The sequence below is a fragment of the Camelus bactrianus genome, chromosome 16 (assembly GCF_048773025.1).
Source record: "Camelus bactrianus isolate YW-2024 breed Bactrian camel chromosome 16, ASM4877302v1, whole genome shotgun sequence".
NCBI classification, from domain to species: domain Eukaryota; kingdom Metazoa; phylum Chordata; class Mammalia; order Artiodactyla; family Camelidae; genus Camelus; species Camelus bactrianus.
The window spans coordinates 50222371-50246140 of NC_133554.1; the positions used below are offsets into that span (position 1 = coordinate 50222371).

The window sequence follows — 23770 nt, forward strand, 5'->3', positions numbered from 1 at the left end:
TACAGTTGTAATATCATTTGGGTTATTGTGTATGTCCACTTCTCCCCACCCAATGGAATGTAGGCTTCTTGAGGGTAGGGACATATATGTCTTATTTAATCCCTAGCACGTTAAGCAGTGCCTTTTATACAACAGGTTCCCGATAAACATTCATTATGTACGTCTTTCATGGTGGGTACTTGGACGAGGATGCAAGCTTCTTTGAGAAGACTCTCACCTACCACTTTCTACAAATGGTTGCCAGATAGGCCAGCAACATTACTGAGAGGAACTAGATGAGGTCTGAGGTTGGAGAGGCACTGTGTTTCCCCACGGCCTGCACATCACATGCAGAGGCTCTGGGATGTTCTAGCAAGGACGTAAGTATGCCATGGACTGGCAGAGGCCTGGGGTCTGCATCTGAGGCTGCCATGGCTCACAAATCAACACCAGGGACTCTGGCTAAGTGACATATTCTAGTGGTGATTTCAGCATATAACTTACTATTCCTCTTCCCCAACCAAAAAAGAAGGTAAGCTAGTTGCACCTCATTGGACGTTAGTCCAAGAACAGAAGAACATAGTACAGCCCGAGGACCTGAGGACACCATCTTCCATGCTACTCTAAGGATGACAGAAAGCCACCCTATTTGCAGGTTGAGACTAAATCTGAATTCCTGAGTACTTGTCTAATGAGAGTGAATCATCCACATGAGCCTGTTTGATCAGGCCTGCAGAAAGTTAAACCTTTAATGAAAGTAAATGTTTAAGCAAAAAGAAAGCTGTTTAAATCAGAAAAGACTGGGGCACATTTCCTCAATTTTAAGACAAGGAGAATTACAGCACCATCCTCACCGAACTGCTGTGAGGGCTAAAGGAGTTGACATATATGAAGCTATCAGAACAGGGCCTGACTGATGGGTAAGTACTGTGCCAAGAGCTAGTGATTATTAGAATTACTTAATCAAAGAGATCCTAGTTGGGTGGTGCTACCCAGCAGACTGGGAACCCATGGTAAATACTTGGGTAGAATAAATAAACTATGTTTTTCTCTGCAAAATAATTACATACACAATTAAATTAAAATACAAAAGGGAACCTATAGCAGCGGCCTTGATGCTCCACCCCCACCTCTTCTGCACTCACCTAAACACAGCAAATCTGCTCATTAAGAACACCTGCCTGGAGGCATTTTTTCCCCCTGAGCTGTGCAGCATGCTAAGTTCATGGTGGGCACAAGCCAGAAGGGTCAGAAAACTAATACTCCTGGAAGCCCCTCTTAACCAGTGACGAATAAGGAGTAATTAAATACCCCGGCTTTCTCACCCCTCTGGTGACATACCTCTGAGCCCCTCATTCATTTATTTCTCTCAGTGGCTTCATATCTCAGTGGCTTATTGCAATAACCTGCCTGAAAATGCAAACTTCCCTGGCTTCCTCCCCTTCCCTCTCTCTTGTCCCCATTCCTTATGGTGCTTCTAAGTATCAATTACCAAACAAATCAGTTCCACTAAATCCTTCATCTCAAGTTCAGCTTCTTAAGAAACCCAACCCAAAACAAGATCCAAATCCATTAAACAATGAAAACTAATAATGATGTGAACACTGTTCCCAAATTTCACTCCATTGTGTTCATATTTGTTACCTGGAAAGTTATTTGTCCTTTCCACAGGCAAAGCATACACAAGCTTTTCTTTGCTTTCTGCCTTCAGTTTAGCATCGGGGATGTGATGCTTAATGAAGGATGTTATTTTTTCTGGATCACATGTTTCATTTCTGCACAAACTAATATGTAAAAGAAAAGACAATTCATTTGTATTTTCTCTACTGCTACCAGAAAAAAAGAGCTTTTATTGGATTTCTAGCTTTTGAGTACTACCTTACTTGGCTTTAGGGAACAAACAAAATGAGTAAATAACAATAACAATGCCATCGGTTTGAAAAATCTTATGATCTAAACGGAAAAGGTGTATAAACTCAAAACTACAGATACGTAATGTAATTAAAACTACATATTAAGCACGAAGATAAACAGAGGGAGGTAAGAACATTAGGCAGAAGAGATTTCTTAGGGAAAATAATTGTGTAGATAACAGAAAATTAGTGTCTAATAGGGAACTTTGCCCTTCATGTATGTTTTGTTTGGCCATCAGGTTTTGTTTTGCTTTTTAATTTTTTTAGCCTGGACATACTTTCTTGTTAGACACAGTCCTCTCTCTGCCACCAGATTTACTTGGTTGATACTAGCTTCTGAAAGCATTGGACCTTGTGCCCTAGGAAAGAATGAGAACACACTGCAGGATTCTACGGATCAGCTGAGGAGAACTGAGGGTGGGGAGAAGGTGGAGGTTGAGGCTGCACAGGGCGGCAACCTGGAAAGTGGTCCGGAAGAAGCCCTGCTGTGACCAGTCAGCCTAGGCTTCCCCTTTGGGATTCTGCCTACCGTTGGTCAGTGAAGATACAGGAGGCAGGAATGTGGGGAAAAAAAGCTTTTGGGAAACACTGATTAATCCAGTTCAGCAGCGATGGAGCATGAGGCCAATTCTCTCTCAGAATGGTCTCCCTTTTTGCTATACCAGTATCAGAAATACATCTACATGTCCAATCTTCCCTTAAAGTCTTTACCTTAAGTGATATCCAAGACCCCATCTTCTCTTCAAAAAGACAGAGGAGCCTGCACACTTCAGTCTCCCGCTGGACATGATCACTTTTCTATCTGAGTAACAAGAAGTAAGAGAGAGAAAAGGATAGGAGCCACTTCTCCCAAATCTAGAAAGTGTGGGTGGAGGAGCACAGCTCTGATTTCCAAAGGAGAAGAGTTCTGTGGGCATAACTACATCTAAGGTGCATTTAAAAATTGGAAACATGCATTAAAATAGATGCATTTAAAATGAGCTTATGCATTCCAGTCTTCTTCAGTGGCCCTCAACACTTCTTAAAAAAACCATAAATTATACAGGCATATTTCCTACTCTTTATGGTAAAGAATGAATGGATATTTTCAATCAAATATACATGAAAGAAGATCTGGATGTTGAAATTAAGCTGATCTGAAAAATACCACTTTTCTCATTAGCAGTCACAGTCTCGCACATGTACAGTTGCTGAGGGATTCTACAGTGGGATTAGATGCCTGTCATCCCTCAGATTCCTATGGAATAGACACACCAAGGTGATGAAAGCAGGCATCTTGGCCTGGGAATAAATATTTCCCAAGGTCTTTACCATCATGTTGGAGAAAACCAACAATTACCAGCCAGAACATCAGCTTCATCTATGAAATGTGTACTCAAGAGGATCACGCGGTCTGCTTTGCGCTCTTTGAGGAAGCTCCATACTCGATGTCTTGAAAAGGGATCCAATCCTGCAGTTGGTTCATCTAACAGTAAAATCTACAGAGGATGAAGATATATAAAGTGTGTGTCTCTTCCACGTTAATTATTTCCACAATATAATATAAGAAACAATAAAAATCAAAAAATAATAATGACTATCCAACAACTTATGTCCTATATACTTATATTCATGGCTAAACATAGTAGGTTCTCTCTTGATCCACTACAATGAAAACTCCACTACTACCAGTGGTAAAAGGAGAGCCTGACTTCTTTGATATTAATCTTAGCAATATTTTTTGGATATGTCTCCTCAGGCAAGGGAAACAAAAGCAAAAATAAACAAATGGGACTACATCAAACTACAAAGCTTTTGCAGAGGGAAGGAAATTATCAATGAAACAAAAAGTTTGACTACTGAATGGGAGAAGATATTGTCAAATGATATGACTGATTAGGGGTTAGTATCCAAAATATACAAAGAACTTACACAACTCAACATCCAAAAAAAAAAAGTTATAAAATGTTCAGGGGACTTGAAAAGACATTCCTCCAAAGACATACTGATGGCCAACAGACACATGAAAAGATACTCAACATCACCAATCATCAGGGAAATGCACATCAAAACCACAATGATATATCATCTCATATCTGTCAGAATGGCTGTTATCCAAAGGGCAACAAATAACAAGCATTGGTGAGGATGTGGAAAAAAGCAAACACTCGTGCACTGTCGGTGGGAATGTAAATTGGTACAGCTACTATGGAAAACAGCACGGAGTTTCCCTAAAAATTTAAAAATAGAACTACCATATGATCTAGCAATTCCACTTCTGGACATTTCCCCCCCAAAAAACCAAGAACACTAATTCAAAAAGATATATGCACCCCTATGTTCATTGCAGTATTATTTATAACAGCCAAGATATGGAAGCAACCTAAGTGTCCATCAATATAGGAATGTATAAAGAAGATGTGAGATACATATACAATGGAATATTACTTGGCCATAAAAAGAATTAAATCTTGCCATTTGCGAAAACATGGTGGACCTAGAGGGTATTATGCTAAGTGAAATAAGCCAGAGAAAGACAAATACTGTATGATCTCTTTTATATGTGGAATCTAAGCAATAAAACAAACAGAACAAACAAAACAAAACAGAAACATACTCATTGATACAGAGAACAAACAAGTGGTTGGCAGAAGGGAGGAGGGTGGATGAGTGAAATAGGTGAGGGAGATTAAGAGGTATAAACCTCCAGTTACAAAATAAATGAGTCATGAGGATGCAACATACAGCATAGAGAATATAGTCAATAATATTTTAAGAAGTTTGTATGGTAACAGATGGTAACTAGACGCATTGTGGTGATCATTTGTAATGTACAGAAATACTGAATCACTATGTTGCACACCTGGAACTAACATTGTGTTGTGGGTCAATTATACTCCAAGTAAATAAATAAAGTAAAATGTAGTTTCATCATCTGTGTATACAATAAAATGTCTTTACCACACACACACACAAAAGAGCATGACTTGTTCCTGATACTCAGTCTGCATTCCTCCACACTTACTTGAGGATCTCCTAAAATGGCAATCCCAAGGGTCAGCTTTCTTTTCTGACCTTCACTTAATTGTACAGCAAGACTATCCTGAATGTTCTGTATGTCCAATTCCAATAAAATTCTTTGAACCTAGACAAGAAAATATACAAAGCTTAAAATCCAAGATGATTAACCATCCATTAAAGTTATATATATACACACACACATACACACACACACACACACACACATATATATAAACACACACACATACATATATTTTTTTTAAAGGGCCACATTGTCTAAATTTTATTCATAACAGGGCAGTAAATCACTGGCAGGAATTCTGTGGTCATGATTTAACTTGGCAAATGGTTGGCAGTTTTGATCAATTTGAGCATGACCATCTACCTCTTGTTCCACTTCCTGCGGCTGAATCCCTTTTATTTTAGCAAACAGCCTGAGGTTTTCCTTCACAGTGAGTGTGTCAAATTGAACATTGCGTTGAGGACAAACACCAGTTATCATTTGGATTTCCTCCAAGTCTTGCATTTCAGAGGGATTTTTATTATAGATGGTCACTGACCCTAAGAATAGAAGTTAAAAATAATTGAACATTGGTGAGATAATATATTTTATTAGTGTTTGGAGATCTTATTCAGGCAAATATTGGCATATATTCAGAAATACCTAAAATGATGACCTTATAATTTATTAGCAACTACTAATTATTCGTAACGTAAGTACATGCTCAGAATAGTGTATATTTTCCCTGGAGTATCACACAGCAATGGAATAAAGATAATGAATTTCATGAAAATCTGGGAAATATAAAATACATACAAAATCATGTAGTTCTGATAAACAACTTTAGATAAACAAACATTATTTTCTCTTAAGCAGTTAAATTTAAATCCTAAAATGAGAAGGGCATTCACATGACCTCATTCGATTATCAGACATCTTGCCTTCGGGAGATTTCTTTTTGCTTACCTTCTGTTGGAACAGACAATCCATTAAGGATGTTTAGCAACGAAGATTTGCCAGCTCCACTGCGACCCAGAATTGCTGTGATTTGACCTTCATATATGTCAAAGAACAAGCCTGTTTTCAGAATAAAATATTAACATTGTAAATAAGAAGGCATTAGACAGGGCTGGTTCTAAAAACAGAACAAGAACATTTAAATGTGTGTTCTCAAGCATCTCAATAGTTTACAAAATGTAAAATTCAGTATTTTCCTGTTTGCTAAAATAACATGCTTATTGTAGAATATTTGAGATATAAATTCAATCACTTAAGAAGATAAAAATCAATCATAATTCCAAACATTAACATTGTAATACACTTGCATCTAGTGCATATGTATTTGCATATATGAATTTGTAAATGTATCTTTACAAACTTTGATCATCCTCTTTTTTTTCTAGCCAGCCTTTTTAAATATTAAATCGTAAGTACTTTTCATGGCATTAATTACCTTCTAAAATATAGTCATCAAAAATTTATATTTTTCCCTGTGCCCATTTTTCTATTCTTGAGTTATAAACTTTTTGCATTTATATGTCATAGAAAAATCATTTAGCTGAGAATCTTTTGAAGTATTATTTTTTGCTTTTTTGCCTTACCACCAAGTGAAAATCAAACTTTGTTATGGAAAGTTGTTAAACAAAGTAAGATGAAATTCTTAAGAATCTTATAATACATTATATTGAAAAGATAGTTCCCTTAAGCAACTTACTTTCAAACATTATTGAAATTACTTAATAGCTGGGCTGAAATTTCAGTTAATCTATTTTCTATCTGGATGATCTTGAATAAACTAAACTCTATAAGGTTCGGTTTACTCAGATATTAAATGTGCTAGTAATAATAATTATAAATAAAGAGAAAATTCTTTCTGTTGTAATCCAAACCATTAAAACCCTCGCTTACAATTTGACTGAAAGATTCTAAAGATCATTGGAAGAATAAACTCAAATAATTAAGAAAAATTAAACAGTAAGGAAATCAGCCTTGGCTATAAGATATTGAAATATACTAGAGAACTATAATAATTAAAATATTAGTAATACAGTAACACCAGTAGAGCAAACATAATAATTAAAATATTACTGTTCCACGATACACTGACCAATAGAACAGAAACTTAAAATGGACTAACGACAAGAAATAAAGATTAATGAAACAACTTTTCAAATTCATCAAAAAGGTGAGTTAATTAATAAACAGTATTGGGACAACTACACAAGACATTAACAAATTTCATGCCTGTTGTTTTTAAATGGGAAAAAAGGTGTTTTCAAGGATAAGAGAAAAGTAATTCTAGCTATCCTGGAACTGACACATATTAACTGAAAAAAGAAATATAAGTCTCAGTTTCCTCATGTGCGAAATGGGAGGCATGTTATGGATTTCATCAGATTAAAGGGAATTACCATGCACATCACTTAGCATGGTTCCCAGCACATACTCAGTAAGTACTCAATAAACTTTAAATGTGTGTTGCTATTATTACTGTTATTGATGTTGTGGTCAACTACTGCTCTTGGGAGGATGAATTTTCATAACTTTGGAGGAGAATGATTTCATGTATGAAACAGGAATCTTTTAAAAAAATGCCCAATTTGAATAATTCTGCTTCTAGAAATTTTTATTTAGGAAATAATTAATGATCCTTACAAAGATTGAGCAAGAATGTTCATTATAGCATCTTTTACGATAGTGAAAAAGTTGGAAACAAACTAAATTTCATACACTAGTGTGTTAGTTAAGTAAATCATGGTACCCATACAATGGAATGTTATCTAGCCATCGAAAAACAGGCTGTAGACAAAGGACTTCAAAAGCATATTTCCTAAAGTGTTCCAAGTTGCCACAGGAACCAGTTTCCTGGGCAGAAGGATGAGAGGGTAAAAGTCCCACCCCTGCTTCCCAAAGAACAACTCCAATTGGTTGTTTCCTATATTTTTTTAATATATTGATCCTTGATGTTTTAATTTTTTTTAAGTCCTACTACTTTTAAAAATAGAAGAAATCCTTGCAGAAGTTGAAACTGTTCACAGACATGGATGAGTGCAAAAGTAGTTCATAATGTGTTCTAGAAATTGAAATGATATATTTAAAAATATTTCCACGTATCTTTGGCTAAAACTAAATCTAGATATAGATGGTATCTGTTAAGAATAAACTTGCTTACATAAGTACATTAAATTCTCAAAGATATAATCTCAAAGGAATAATAAGTAAGATTAAGTTAAGGTTTGCTACATTTATTAGAAAATAAATACAATATAAGTAAATTGGACCAAGAACCCTCAATTTTTGGGAGGGTCTATGGCTCTTCGTTTTTCAACTTTAAGGCTTTTGTCTCTTCTAAAAATAATTCACATTCCTCCTAAAAATCATTATTCATAAAAGCAAACTGTTTTTTATGAAATGTAACCACTAAGTTTGATGCTTGCTTAAATGTTTAGTATAAAATATGTTGGTTAACTAAAAATTATGAACCGTATTTGTCATAGGATATTGACCTGTGAAATTTAATTCGTGGTCAATGGTGTTACTCACCTTGTTTTTAGACAACCTCACCAGTACCTATAAACTATGTAAATTCCCTGGCTAGCATAAAAAAAATGATCAATTTTAAGTATAGATGTTCTTTCCTCATTGTGCAAATAAAATATTGTTTATATACCAAATTCATCTTTTAAAATGAAGTGAAATGGCATTTTTCATTGTATAATTCCATTTTTGTAGATTAATAGATCCATGAAACATTGGAAGGATTTTATATCCAGTTCTTAATCATCGTCAGTTTTCAGGTGGTGGGGCTAGATTGTTTATATATTTTTCTGTTTGGCTTTCTCTAATTTTTCACATTGAATTTTCCCCCATTTTTGCTACAGAGAAGTCAATTAAACTATGAAATATTTTTCCTTACCTTTCAATACTTCCACTTTTCCAGTCTTTCCTTTATACTCTTTTTTAACATTTCTGATTCTGAAATAAAAGAGGTGCTTAGTTAACCAACAGAAAAGTAAAAACAGTACAGATCATGAACAACCCTATTTAGAGTGACAGATGCGATCAACTTCATGAGAAATAAGGGCTGGCATAACAGTCTACTCAAAAAGACCAAGACTTTCTTCTGATCGATCACTTCCCCTGAGGGAGAAAACTAAGAGTCTCTTTAGAAAGTTACAATTAAATTACTAGTGTTTTGCTTAGACAAGTAGAATGCTGTATTGTTACCCTCACTTTCTTACTCCAGTCTTCGAACATCTGTTGCTTTGCTCTGTACAGGATGAGCTCATTCATCTGCACTCTTTAACCATCATCTCCCATCCCCTTTAGTCTTGCTCATTAACCAGACCTCTGTCACCTGCATTTTCCATAGTTTCCTCTCTGAGACCTTCTGTTTGAGTTCTAACTCTGCTTTAGATACAATCAAATTTCTCTCTTCCCCTTACCTTAAAAATTTTTTCAAAATAAAAGTGTAAATTTGCCATCAAAACTTCCTCACATCTCACTTCTTCCTCAGTCACTCTGGCTTCTGAAACCACTATCCTAGCAAATCTCTTCATACTGAAATCATTAGTGTCCTCCTAATTACCAAACGCAACAAATACTTCTCCATCCTTACTTATTGGATTGTGGGTCACTACTGAGGACTCTGTCTTTGTTGAAAGTGTCTATTTTCAAGGTAACGTTCAAGTTTGTTGCTTTTTTCTTCCTGTTTTTCAAAATGCTCTTTCTGTCTCCTTGTAGAGTCCTCTTCGTTCACCAGCCCTGACCCTGGTGTTCCACGGGGCTTTCTCTATGCACATTATGGGTCTTCTCATTCTAGGCTCTGTCAGTGCATTATTTCATTGATTCTCATTGTTTCAGCACCAACACAACATTGACCTCATTCTCTGCCCTGAGCTTTAGGCTCACCATCTAAAGGTTTGCTGTTATTGCTTCATCCCAATATCTCTCTCTCTCTCACACACACACACACACACACCTCTAAATCAATGATTACCAAACCTGAATGCACACTGGAATTTCAAAGGAAGCAGATACAGGACAAAGCAGGAACCAGGCTCAGACAGATTATAGATGTCTTGACTATGTATGATCACGACTTTCCTTTCCTGGCTTGTCAGTGGCCCCAGACCTCCACATTAGTGAAGAATCCAGACAAAGTGAAAGGGATGCCCAGAATCAATGCAACATAGCTTTGTCAGGGCTGCAGGGTAAGGGGGACCGGGGCAGGTCGGTGAGGACATTTCACTTTTCTCTCCTTCACAGAAGTCAAAGAACAAGCATTTTTTGAACTATATAAGTAACCTTATGACTTTCTTAGGAGATTGAATCTGAAACTTATTATAATTTGAATAGTAATACAATTTTTATATTTTGTGTTCTCAACTGGTAAAGAGGGAATGATGACACTGAATTTGGGGGGATTATTCGTCACTTGGCTTTGCTTTTTTGGGTAGAAGCTTTCTATGGAGCTGGGGTTGGGAGGGGCTGTAGCTTAACAGACAATAGGGCAGAATTAGAAGTCTGCTGCTTAGGTACATAAGTTCACCCTATGCTCTTCGTCTTACAGAGAAATATTTTACTTCATAGCACTTCATAGCTACAGTTTCATTTTATTCACCTTCCTTTGCCTCCTGACAGCTTCTCAGTAAGAGTATAGATCCTGAAACCAGACTGGATTCCAATATCAGTTCCTCTTTTACGAGTATGTGACACTGGACAAGAGACAACATCTCAGGACTTCACTTTTCTCATCTGTAAAATGGGAAAATAGAAGTATCTGCCTTGTAAGCTTTTTGTGAGAATTAAATGAGTGTCCAGTACATAGTAAGCACTATGTGAATATCTGCTGCATAAATGCTTAATGTTTAAAACTCTCTAATTCTTCAACTTGAGTACACATTAGGAAAATCTACAGAGCTCTTTAAAATCCACAGGTACTGGGGTTCAAGCCCACAGTCCTTGAATTAGAATCACTGGAGGTAGGGTGTGAGAGCAGAGAGATTTTTAAAGCTCCTCATGTAAGTCTGTTACAAACAGCCCTACAAAGTAGATGTTACTCTTGTTTCACAGAGGACACTGAGACTCAGAGAAACTTCTTCACTTGTTCAAGATAAAACAACAGATGAGAGGAAAGGATGGTATTAACTGCTAAGAAATTCTGATTCCAAACTTCCTGCTTCTTCTATTATACCATATAAGCCAGACAAAACCATGGAGGAAGGGATTCAGAGAAAGAAAAGAGCAGTAATAAAAGAGAGGTGGGGGACAAGAGACAGAAACAAGCGGGAGACAAGACAGAGGGTGATGCAGTAACATTTTATGGAGCTGAGCAAAGGGAATTTTCAAGTATCAGTAGGAGACGCTGATGCTGATGATAGTGAAAGACTTCAAAGTGATGCTCACAAAAACAAACTTCTTTTTCAATATTCTGCTTCAGGTTCACTCTATTCTTGGTTAGTAATCCATTCACCTCGCACCCGTGTATTAGTACACATGCGGTTACCTGATGGCTTCTCTCCCTTGGAATTCTGGAGGAACTGGTTCAAAATAATCGTCAGAAGGGTGCTCAGGATCTATTTCTTTCTCGATGATTTTGTTACTAGTCCTTTGGTGTTGGAAACAAGATGATGAGCTCAGGAAAAATAATGGAGAGTAACGGCGCTCATTTCCATCTAATTAACCAAGAGGCAATACGATACTTGTTCAGTAACAAAAAACAATAAGCAAAGAAGCCTTGTTCAGAACAGTGCAGAATATCTTGGACTTCCAAGCATCATAAAAAAATATATTTGCTTTCTACCTTCCTATTATTGAGAAGAAAATTTGAGAGTGAAGAAAACAAGGAAAATGAAAAAGAAATAACATATTATTACTAAAGTTAAACAATATAATAGAAAATTTGATGAACTATAAATCAAAGGTTGGAGTAAAATTGTTCTAAAAGGTATTTGAAATAATGAATTAAATCAAATATTGGAGGGGGAAGACTTAATATGGCACATAAAAATGTTTGTGAACTTAAGAAATTACATGACCACAGCAATATGATTGAACATCATACTGAAATCTATATGGTACCTGAATAAAAACTACATGAAGAAATTAATTTGTTTAGGATGAATATATGGTCATTCTCCAGATTTTAAGAAATGAAATCATATTTGTTATTAAAGGTCTTTGGATATTAACCAGAAGTGATAAAAAGACAGAAATACATACAAATAAATATATGGGAACATACAAGACAAACAAATACAGTCAAATAGAAGGAACATAAAAAATAAGATAAATGAGACTGTGCAAGAAAAAAAGGCATTCTGATTCTAATATGTGTGCAGGAAATCTAGCCTTTTTTGAAATTTTTGGTTGTTTTCAAGATACATAAAATCTAACTGGGCAATATACTCTGTAAATATGAGCACTATATGAACAGTTTAATGCTGAAATCATCCTCTCCAATTTTCATTTGCTATCTCCTTAAATGACAGACATCTCAAATGGTCCTCCCATAAACAGGGGCAGTGAGGAAAACACTGGTTATTTCCCACCTAGGTCCTATCTAGCTGTGTTTAGTTTACAATCTACCCCCATTCTCGTAAAAATACTTATCAGGAAGCACTTCCACTGCACAATGGCTCTACACTAACCAAAACCATCTTAAGAACTAATTTATTTCCTCTTGTTCTGATACAAATCCTAAATATCACCCTTTGAAAACACTTTCAGGGATCCTTGAAAAGAGTAACATTATTTAATACTATATTACATACATTATTGTATGTTTATAATGTGTTTCACTATATTACATTCAGGAGAACAATTATTTTTATGTAATAACTCCTTCAGGCCATTAAAACTACTAAGCAGAGATAAAGAACTCATTCAACCTGTGATGGGAAATATTTCATTCTTCATTTCTTAAAATATATTTATATAACCTTAAGGAAAAAAAATCTTCAATGTGATCAGTATTTGTGGAGGTGAGAGGAAAACTCATTACTACTTACAGGGTAAGATTTTGTCCAAGTATAACGCCAACACCAAGTAGAAAAAAGCATCAAAAGCCAATATGGAAAAAGTTGCTATCATTATATACGAGTCTCCTGAAGCATCAGGAAAAATCATACCATACATATTATAATCCAGGCGGATAATCTAAGATTCAGACAAAAATAGTAATAAATATTTAAATTAAATAAATAAAAATAATTCAATGTAGCAGCAAAAATGATCATTTTATTAAGTAGCTTTTCCAAGAAGCCTTCATTATGAAGCTATTAGTGAAACTATTTCTATTTTACAGCAATCAAAGGAATGTTAGAAGAAAATACTGATTTTTTAAAAATACAATGTTTTAATAACAGGAATTTAGATTATAATTCCTTTGGTTCTTTCATAATGCCATTGCAATACTGCAAAATATCTACTACATGCAACAAAGGAATACAAATTTTGGAAAGAATATGAAGGATTCTTCGAAGTTTCTTATTAGGATAATGATAAGAGAACTTATCTCTTCCTAGTTTTCACTGTAAATAAAGATTTCTGTTTATAATTTTGCCACGTAATAAGAGCTACCATGTTCTAGGCACTGTTCTAAGTGTTTTTTGTATGATTTCGCTTAATCTTCATCATAACCCTATGAAGTAGGACTTACTGTTTTCAATCTGTATTTACACATGATGAAACAGAGGCACAGAGAAGTTGAGTAGCTTAACTAGATGAAGTCAAAATCACATAGGAGTCACAAAGCTGTAATCAGAATACCGGAAGCCCAGCTCCCAAGTCCAGTTCCTCACCCTAGACACTCCACAATTTTTCAATTTATGTTAAAATGTTAACAATTCATGACAACATTGAGTTTATTCTAGGAATTGAAAGCTGGGTCGATATACGAAGATCAATCAATGTAATTCAACTCAAAGCAGACTGAAGCAGAAATAATGTAATTAATCTAATAGATGTAGAAAAAGCATTTGATAAAATGCAGTGCACACTTATAACAAAGAAAGTCTCTACAAACTAAGAAGATAAGAGGTCTTCCTTAATCTGGTGAATTCAGTGTAGGCAGATCAACACCACAAATCATGCTTAATTGGGAAATGTTGAACTTTTTTAGCCTGCATTTCTATTCAACATTGTCCCAAAGGTCCTGATCTGTGCAGTAAGGCAAGCAAAATAAATAAATGACATAAGGACTACAAAAGGAAAAAATAAATCATCATTAATTTTAAACAACAACATTATACATAAGGAAATCCCACAAAAAAGCTCAGAAAAAGACTAGATTTAACCAAAAAATATAGCAAGAATACTGGATTCAACACCAATGTACAGAAATCAGCTGCACCTCTCTACATTAGCAACGTTTAGAAATAAGAATTTAAACATAAATGCTACTTTTAATGGCATCAAAAGTATCAAAAACTCTGGGATAAATCAAACAAAAATGTGCAGGATACTATACAGAAAACTAAAACAGTTATTAAAGGAAAATGTACGTGAAAATAAATTACGTTCTGACCAAAAAAAGGTATCAGTTTTCCCACAAACTGACTGACAAATTCAACTGCACCAAAAATCTCAACAGCTTTGAGCTCATGTACTGTGTATGTATATAACTTAAGTTAATTCTAAAATTTACATTATTTCAAAGAACCTAGAATAGAAAAGACTCTCTTACAAAAGAAAAAGTGGTAAAATTGTTTGTGCCAGATATCAAGACATATTATAAGGCAAAACAAAACCAATGTGGCAACAGTGCCAGGATAGACAGACGCGTCAGTACATGATTGGTTCAGTTGTGACATAGGAAATACTGGAATTCATTTGGGGAAAGGATGGTTTTCAATAAATGGAACTGAAGCAACTGAATATGTAGAGAAATTAATACTGCCTCTACCTATAGATACACAAAAGTTATTTTGAAATGGATTTTATGTCTAAATATAAAAGCTGAATTGATCCAGCTTTCAGAATAAAACACAGGAGACTATCTTTATAATCTTGGGGTATATGATGCTTTCTTAAAAATACAAAGCACTCTACATAAAAGCTTGACAAAATGGACTTTATCAGTAAGAACCTCTGGTCATTGAAAGCACCATTAGGGCACCAAGAGTAAAAATGCCAGCAGCAAATAACTGAAAAATGCCTCATATCCAGCATGTGTGAGTACAAAGTCATAAGGAAAAGATAGAAAACTCATTTTAAAAGTGGGGAATCCGGACTTGGATAGGCAATTTATAAAACAGAAAATCTAAAAAGCCATTAAGCTGCCATTTGCAGCAACATGGATGTTCCTAGAGAATGTCATTCTAAGTGAAGTAAGCCAGAAAGAGAGAGAAAAATACCATATGAGATCACTCATATGTGGAATCCAAAAAAAAGAACACAAATACAAAACAGAAACAGACTCATGGACAGAATACAAACTTGTGGTTGCCAAGGGGGCAGGGGGTGGGAAGGGACAGACTGGGATTTCAAAATTTGTAGATAGTGACAGGTATATGCAGAATAGATAAACAAGATTATACTGTAGAGCACAAGGAAATATATACAAGACTTTGTGGTAGCTCACAGCGAAAAAAATGTGACAATGAATATATGTATATTCATGTACAACTGAAAAATTGTGCTCTACACTGGAATTTGACACAACATTGTAAAATGTAATTAAATAAAAACTATGATCTTACCTGCTTAATTCCAGCAGTGAAGGCAAAGGGGCTACAAATACTGAAAATCCACTCCCAAGGTGAAGGAAGTTCTTCATAAAATGCAGTGATTCCCACACCTCCCCAGAAGAGAGTGAGGAGAAACACGACCAAACTGGTGAGGACAGTTTTCTTTAACAACACACTCATCAGGAATGCCAAAGCTATCTGAAAGAGAGAGATGACATCTAGCTGTTACACAGATTGAGTTCTCTGAGAGTCACTGGTAGTGTGATAAAATAAGGATCTTGATACCATAACATAAATATTTATAAGGGAGACAATGATGAACAATATTAAGGTATGATTACGCTCAGTCTTCTCTCAACCTCGTTGTAAAGAGAATCCTTATTTACCCTACTCATATGGTGGGCTTTCGTTATTGAGGAAAGAGTGGGGGAAAAACTGCAGGGAGAGCTGAGGAACGATAGAAATGCAGACTTGGAAGGACTGACAGAAACTAAATTAATGTATTACCAAAGAGCAGAAAACGCCCTGCAAAGTGGAAGAAATCAGAGGGTCTTGGTCAGAGAACGAAGTGGTGGGTGACATGGGAAGTCAGAGCAAAGTGCGATGTTAGAGGGAAAAGAGATGTGAAAAGCTACCATGTGACCAGGAACCTTTGGGGAAAAAAGATGAGTCCAGCCCTTAAAAACATCCATATGAATCATCTAGAAAAGCCTTGGATATTTTTAGCGTTAAAATAGTTTGTTTCTTTTTGATGCATTATTTCATTAATTCAGACCTTTATGCAAAAAGAAGTCCAATTTTATTTAAATTACATCATTTTCTCATAAAGACTTTCTCAAGCAAACACACACACCACACGAAAGAAGCTGTTGTAGCAGCCTGCTGAGACATTACTTTTTGCAACACATGACTAAGACCTAAAGCGGAGAAAATGGCAATAAATGCATGAACTTACCAAAGATAAGCCATATGTGAAAAACAGAGCAAATATAACCATGAAGCCCGTCATGACTATAATTTGGGTGGATGTTATGGTGAGTGCAATGACTATGGAAGTAATGAAGATGAAGCCTGCATACAGTAAACCCCAGGAGAGCCTAAACAAAGACAAAAATTATTTCAGTTATTTTAACTTTCATCATAGAATATTTAAAACATAAAACACTATCTAAAGTATAATTCAGTGATTATCTTTGTACCTGCTACCTAGATAAACAACTAAAATGTTACTAATATTACACTGGCATGGCTGTGCTGGTGCCATGGCTAGGTATCAGCTCTGTATTCATACATCGTACAAACAATATGAACACTGCATAAACAGTATACTCTTGTATATATTCTTCTGCAAATTGCCTTTATCAGCAACATATACAATATTATACACTGCTGTACAGTATTTCATTGTATGAATAAAACACAGTGTTCTCCTGCCCATGGACAATTAGGTGGTTTCCATTTTTTATTTCTAATGCAACGTTGCTAAGAATATTCTTGTACTTACGTTTTTGGGGGGAGAGTATAAGAAAATTTCTCTAGGGTGAAATTGCCAAATTAAAGGGGATAAGCATTTTGCATGTTCAGCTTAACTATATATTACATATTACCAAAGTGTTCTAATTACAGAATTAGAAGAAACTTAACAGCTGCTGATCAATCAAACACCTGTGGACTGGGGGCAGGTAATAATTTGACCACTCTTGAGGATCTCAGCCAGAAGCACCTCCACTCTTCCTAGCAGTAGAGAATTAAAATCCCATTACTGCACTGAGCCCATTCCATTCTTGCTATTCCTAGTCATGATTTCTTTATTTAAACTGGTATGCACTATGGTACACCCGTAAGTGCTCACACTGTTCTGCTTTAAATGTGCTAGAGTTCACATTTTTATGAAGTGGTTATTAGAAATACCAGTCAATCTTAGATCTAACAAGCATAGAGGGTGTTTTAGCCCAGCTTCTCATTTTACAGGTGAGTAAACTGCAGTTCCTATTACTAGGTAATGGGCCTACTCAGGGTCAACAAAGTACACCACCAACAAAGCTAACACAGCAGCTGCAGCTTTTCGCTCAGTCCAGAGCTGTTTCCTCTGCATAAAATTGCCAAATTAGAATTCAACAGCTGAAGAAAACAGCAGAAGTATTAAAACTAGGAACTTGCATCAATATGTTTCCATAGAACATGTTTAATTATTGCTTATTTGACTTTTTAAATTTTTATGTAGTTACAACTATTCAGATTGTTAGAACATCTGCGTTTTTGGAAAATAATACCACATTCTGCAGAATTCACTTCCTGAGCACAAAAGGGAACTACCATACGTCAGAACTGAAAAACCATAGGATAGTGGAACTACAAATGAAGGAAATTAAACTATTACTTAGAAAAAGGAACTCACTGCAGGGAGTTGGGGGTGTGATGGGGAAGATAAAACCATGAGAACCTTCATGATAAAAAGAAAGCAATTCAGACATCACACTTGAATAAATACTGATTACATTTCACATTTATTTCATTAGGGGAAAATAAAGGGGGGAGGTGCCATAAAACTTATTTCCAGCAGACACTCTGCTCTTACAAGAACATTTCAGAATTTTTTTCCTTCTTCGTTTTAATGACATATATTCATTTTGCTAAATTTCAGGTTAATGCATACTAAGAAGCATTTATCCTGAGAATGAACACACATCTAAATGTCCAGTGCCTTTCTGATTTTAATCTAGAGTTGGCTTGTGCCTACATGGTCTGAAGTGACTGACTGCAGGGATACTGTTCCACAGAACAAGCCTTGGTCGTTTTTACGTAGTTCCTCTCTTCCCTCCTGACAAACTTTATCCATTTCTTTGTAATTCCCAAGGTTCCACTGTTTTTTTTTTCTTAATCTCAAGACTCAGTTCCTCTTTTTCTATTTCACAATTCAGGTATATTAGAATTAAAACTCTCTCTGTTAATAAAATATACTTTATAGAAAATTTTAAATTTCCTAGACCATAATTTTATTTCGGGGAACATGTGTCTTGCAAAGGATTGTTTAATAAATAGTTCCTCATCCATTCCAGATAGTACCACATCCATAAAGAGAATTGTCTTGACATGGAGAGTATATGGAGAAATATCTTCCAGGATTCAACATTAGAAAAATGCTAGTTTTCTTTCCAGGTAAAACAAACAGACTATTTTTCTTTTCTTTTCCTAGACAGTACAAGAATTCTCTGCCTCTTGGAAACTTAGAGCTTATATGACTTGCATATTTATCTGTTAATCTTACCCATTTGTTAGTTTGCTAAATCTTTGTTTCTACTCCTCAATTATTTGTTTTTATTATAATACAAATATACACAGATACATATATACATACATAGTAAATATTTAAATATATGTTTATTTCAAAATCACTTTAAATTTAAATCATTTGTGGAATGGGGCAAGATATGATATAAATATATCAATATAAAATGCTCTTATTAAGTCTTTCCTATATGCCAGCCTATGTATTGCACAAGCTGGTCACATTATATAGGCTATGTGAACTCCAACATGTGGTATTTAGTTGCTCCAAAAAATATATCCCTGGCGATCTAATCGCTGAACATAAGCTAGCTAATACAGGATCATACTTTTTCAATATGAGGAAGTATGGAGAAATCAAGTGATAACTATGGGCAGACCAAGCAGGAGAGCTGCAATCAAGGGACCTGGAGTGGAGTCCCCACTCTAGCACACAGCATCCATTTGACATTAGGTCACTCTTATTCTCTGTGATTTTAATGGTACCTCTATCACAGCATTAGCTTAACACACTTATGGTGCAGAAAAAATGTGCAGCAAATTATAGTCGCTATTTTGCATAGCAAAGTTTAACAAAGACTGAATCAAAAAGTCAGAATAACAACAAAGCAGTCATCACAGCAAGTTTAAATCATGATGTTCTGAAACAGAAACACTTTTTTACTGCTTCTGAATTTCTCTGTTTATTCGTTTGCACTACTTGAATCACTCACTCACCAGAATGCTGAATCTTGTAGACCCATCATTTTCATCGAATCCTTATACTTTTTTCTCTCTTTTGTAACATTGAGTGATAAAAAATATATAAATGGGGAGAAGTAAACCAAGCAATAGAAAATAAACATCTCATTGTGAAGGTTCTCTTTAAAAATAAAGGGTAATGTCTTCATATTTATAGCAGTAACTGACATCAACTCCTCCATCACATAGTGATCTGTTGTGATCTAAAGAAAGGTTTAAACAAACAAAATCATTAAATTATAGAAACTGGTGAAATCTGAATAAGCTCTGAAGATCATACCAAAGTTCATTTCCCGGTTTTAATCCTGTTCTGTTGTTGTGCAAGATGTTACTTTTACGAGAAACTAGATGAAGGGCACATGGACCTCCCTGTACATTGTTTTTGTAACTTTCTGACATTCTATAATTACTTAAAATTTTTAAGTTTTTTTTTAAAAAGTAATGTGCTCCTTTGCCTAAATTTCAATTTCAGCATTTGGATGCCTACTTCATTATGTAAACATAATAAAACCTGAGTAGACACTATCTTTTATCAAAATCTTGATGCCTCTGGAATTAGTTCACATTAATTATTAGAACTTTTCTTACTTGTATAATAGCAGCATTAATCGCAGTTTGCAAAGTCAGGAATCCGGTAGCCCAGTATTTGGCCAGTGAACATGAAAATTCATTAGCTATATCCCCACACTGAGCTATAAGCACAAAGAAAAGCATAACCAATATTATGGGATGAAGGCAACTGGAAAATAAGACACAAGAATCCAAGAGAAAAATATCTAGAGGATGCTCCACCAGGAAGAACTTCAACCACACAGAAAAAAAGAGGCAAATGAAAGTTCTTAATACAACAATTTTATTTGTGGAAAACATGGCATGCATAGAAAGTCTTAGAAAATAAAAGAAGATGAAAGCAAACACTCTGCTTGTACTACACTGGACTCCTTGCTGTGCCTCAAAACACCAAACACACTAGAGTACTAGCACTTTCTTTGTGTTCAAATGCTCTTCCTCCAGATGGATCTATGGCTTACTCCTTCCCTCCATCCTGATCTCTTTTCACAAATTAACTCATCACAAAGGTCTTCCCTTGCCATCATAATTAAAAGCATCTCCCCTCTGGTTTAAGCCACCATCAGCTCACTAGTACTTTTCACTGCCTGACTCCTCTGCAATCCATTCTCTGGGCTATATCTAGAGTGCTCCCTTAGGCTTAGAAATCTAACCATGTCTCTGCCATGATTAAAGTACCTTGATGGCTCTCCATTGCCTTGGGTTTTCAAGACATCGCAGGATCTAGCCCTTGAGTAACTTCAACCTCATTCTTCCAGCATGTTCCTCTCTGTATGCCCTGTTCTGCTATACCGTACAGCTCTTCTTCCATATCTACTAACAGATGCCCCTCTTCACCTCAGGGTCCCCCACCCTGGCCCTTCTGCTATCTGAAATGCAATGCCCTCTGTACCTCACACATGCTATCCCTTCCAGTGTTCATTCAAACACCACTTCTCCAGGCAGGACTTCTCTAATCCCACAGTTCATTAGAAACCCCTCGTCTAAGACCCCAAGCACTTTTCCTTGCATTGGTCATTAACTATTTGTTCACTGCTTGCCTTTCCTGCTAAACTGGAATCTCACTTGAGGCTGGGACCTATCTGTCTTCATCAACCCTGCATCCTTTGAAAATGCACTTGTGAATTCACTGTATATCTGTTGGATGGCACAATGGTTGTTTAAGAGCATCCTTTAGTGGGAAGATATGATTGACCTTGGAATAAGTTCAGCAATAAAATGTTTATTTTCTCATGCCATCAAAAGTATCTCTGTTGCCCATCCCAACCTACTCCTTATGTTAAGAACATGAAAAATGCCATAATGATATTTCATATGGAAAGTCACCTGGGTAAAGATCTTCCTTCAAAATTGTAAGGCCATATCCCTGATAAAATTCTAACTTATAAGAGAAAGTGTCATTAAAGATGACTCCCACTGCATATGGGAAATCGTCTAGAAGCATTTTATCCATATATTTTTGATTTGGTACCCCAGTGATTCTTCTTCCTGAGAATTGCAAGGTAAAAAACAGACACAGAGGACTGTTAGCATTTCACCAAAACAGAATATAACATCCAACTTTGTCATCACATATTTTCCATTGGAATTAAACTAAAATTGTTTTCCCTTTAAACTAAACTTATCCCAAAAGGGAAAAAAAGTAACTTTATTTGTTTCAGATTCAAAATCAGGAGACATTCATGAGAATTGAGTGTTTTATTTTAATAACAACAAGTATTAAGGCAAGTTTTAGGTATAAAAAAAATATGCCATGATAAATCTGTTAAGAGAATTAGGGTATAAAAATAGAGGTAATTGTAGTAGTTATTTTGCAGTCAGAGGGCTCCAGATTTTAGATTTATGAAAGCAAAGGCACTTCATGTGGAATTTATCTTATGCAGGAACCAAGATCACAAAGTGACTATTTTTAACAGCCACAATTTTACCTGTTAGAAATCAAGGATTAAAGAGTAGATAGTTAGACTGCACCCATCCTGTGCATGAGGGAAATACATATTTTGGTTTTATCAGTTAAAGGCCTCATTTAGAATGAAGACCTTTAAAAATGTTTATAAATTATATGATATGCAGACAGAAAACCTTAGATTATCTATCCTTACTTTTCATAGCTCTGAAATTATTGTTTTTATAACCATGACCTACTTTCTTTTATTTATATGGTTTTCCTGTGTTGTAAATCTTAATCATTATATTTCCCTGTTAAAAATGCCCACAGCCACCAGTGGCATATTCCTAGACAATATATTGTTTTAGTTAAACTTCAATAGATATGTAGGCTTCCCTAAGTTGGAACCCCATCAAGCTAAAAGGGCTTAAAAGGCTAATTGTCATGAGAGAAAGAAAAAGCTAACTAAATTTGTATGCTATGTTAATGCCTAGATCATCAGCACAATGGATAGCTGTAACTTCAAATTAAACATGTATACATTTTATCAAAAATATATAAAATACAATCACTAATACTTTTTTGCCATTAGCACACCTACCTTTCAAAAAGGGAGCAAATGCCGTTTTATTCATAATCTGCTGGGTTATATTAGAGATCGGTGTATATAGAAGGTTCATAGAAGAGCTATTAAATTTATCTACCCTTCCCAGATCCTGGGAAGGTATTTCAGGAAAATGCACATTTTCTTTGAAAAATAAAAATGTGCCCATATAAAGTCCTACAAGTATTGGGAACCCCCATTCCTATAGAAAAAGAGAACAAAGTTAGGTTGTATTCCCTTAAAGAGCTCAGTCAACATCAAAGAACTATTGAAGACAAATTCCAGTTTTGCCATATGGTTGGCTTCTCTGTGCTCTCCACTCTTCAAAGCAAAGGAAGCCAATGAAAGATACACACTGAGATAGTTGTCACATATGTCATTCTCTAATATTAGAACTAACCTTTTGTACTAAATCATGAACTACTGCAGAAGCCGTAAAAGAAACTAACAGTCTGACAATCTCTGTATGCATGGGCATCTGACTCCAGGGTCTATAAGACATGGAGTATCCCAGATAGAGCTCATGGTGGCAAAAAGCAACATTTTTGTCAGTGGTTATATCTTTGTATTGGAAGTCTAAGAAAATGAAAAGGCACTGAGTGGTAGAGACAGTCTAGTGATTCACCAATATTAGTAATACATTCCTGCTTGGCACAATGCTAGACTACATTCTGAGCCTCCGGAAATTAACTGGGACCAAATGCTTGTGTTCTGGCTAACGGGATGTGGGGAGAAATGATATGCACCATTTCCAGGCCTGGCTAATGGAACCCTGCGAAACCTTCCATATTCTCTCTATCTCAGTCTTTCTACTTCCTGATCTGACTGGATGCAGAGGATCCAAAGATTGTCCCCAAAGTCTAGTTAGATGGCATAGTCTCTAGATGAGCCTGGGTCCCTCAATGACTATATGGAGAAGATTCCTCCACCTACCCAATCCACGTCACTTTTATTGTCAACCTTACTTAGACAGTGAAGAATGAAAAATAAATGGCTGTTCTATGTTAAGCCATTGAGACTAGTGGCTTTAATGCAAGCTGACAATCAGTGGTGTTGCTTAGTCATTATTCTTGGAAATAATCTCTGTGCAGAAAA

The 23770-nt window shown here is 35.6% G+C and overlaps 1 protein-coding gene across 3 annotated transcripts in view; it reads right to left on the minus strand.

Annotated features, from left to right (window-relative positions):
- Positions 1–23770, minus strand: part of ABCA6 (ATP binding cassette subfamily A member 6) — a 51327-nt gene that overhangs the window by 25524 nt on the left and 2033 nt on the right. For all 3 annotated transcript variants that reach the window (XM_010948625.3, XM_045511931.2, XM_045511930.2), the window contains exons 3-17: positions 22673–22877; positions 21510–21671; positions 20202–20305; positions 19590–19816; positions 16540–16681; positions 15597–15782; positions 12906–13053; positions 11402–11570; positions 8810–8868; positions 5860–5970; positions 5278–5453; positions 4897–5016; positions 3232–3370; positions 2604–2694; positions 1624–1763 (exon numbers count right to left, since the gene is read on the minus strand). In XM_010948625.3, the coding sequence (XP_010946927.2) occupies positions 1624–1763; positions 2604–2694; positions 3232–3370; positions 4897–5016; positions 5278–5453; positions 5860–5970; positions 8810–8868; positions 11402–11570; positions 12906–13053; positions 15597–15782; positions 16540–16681; positions 19590–19816; positions 20202–20305; positions 21510–21671; positions 22673–22877 (2179 nt within the window). The remainder of the gene's footprint in view (positions 1–1623; positions 1764–2603; positions 2695–3231; positions 3371–4896; positions 5017–5277; positions 5454–5859; positions 5971–8809; positions 8869–11401; positions 11571–12905; positions 13054–15596; positions 15783–16539; positions 16682–19589; positions 19817–20201; positions 20306–21509; positions 21672–22672; positions 22878–23770) is intronic.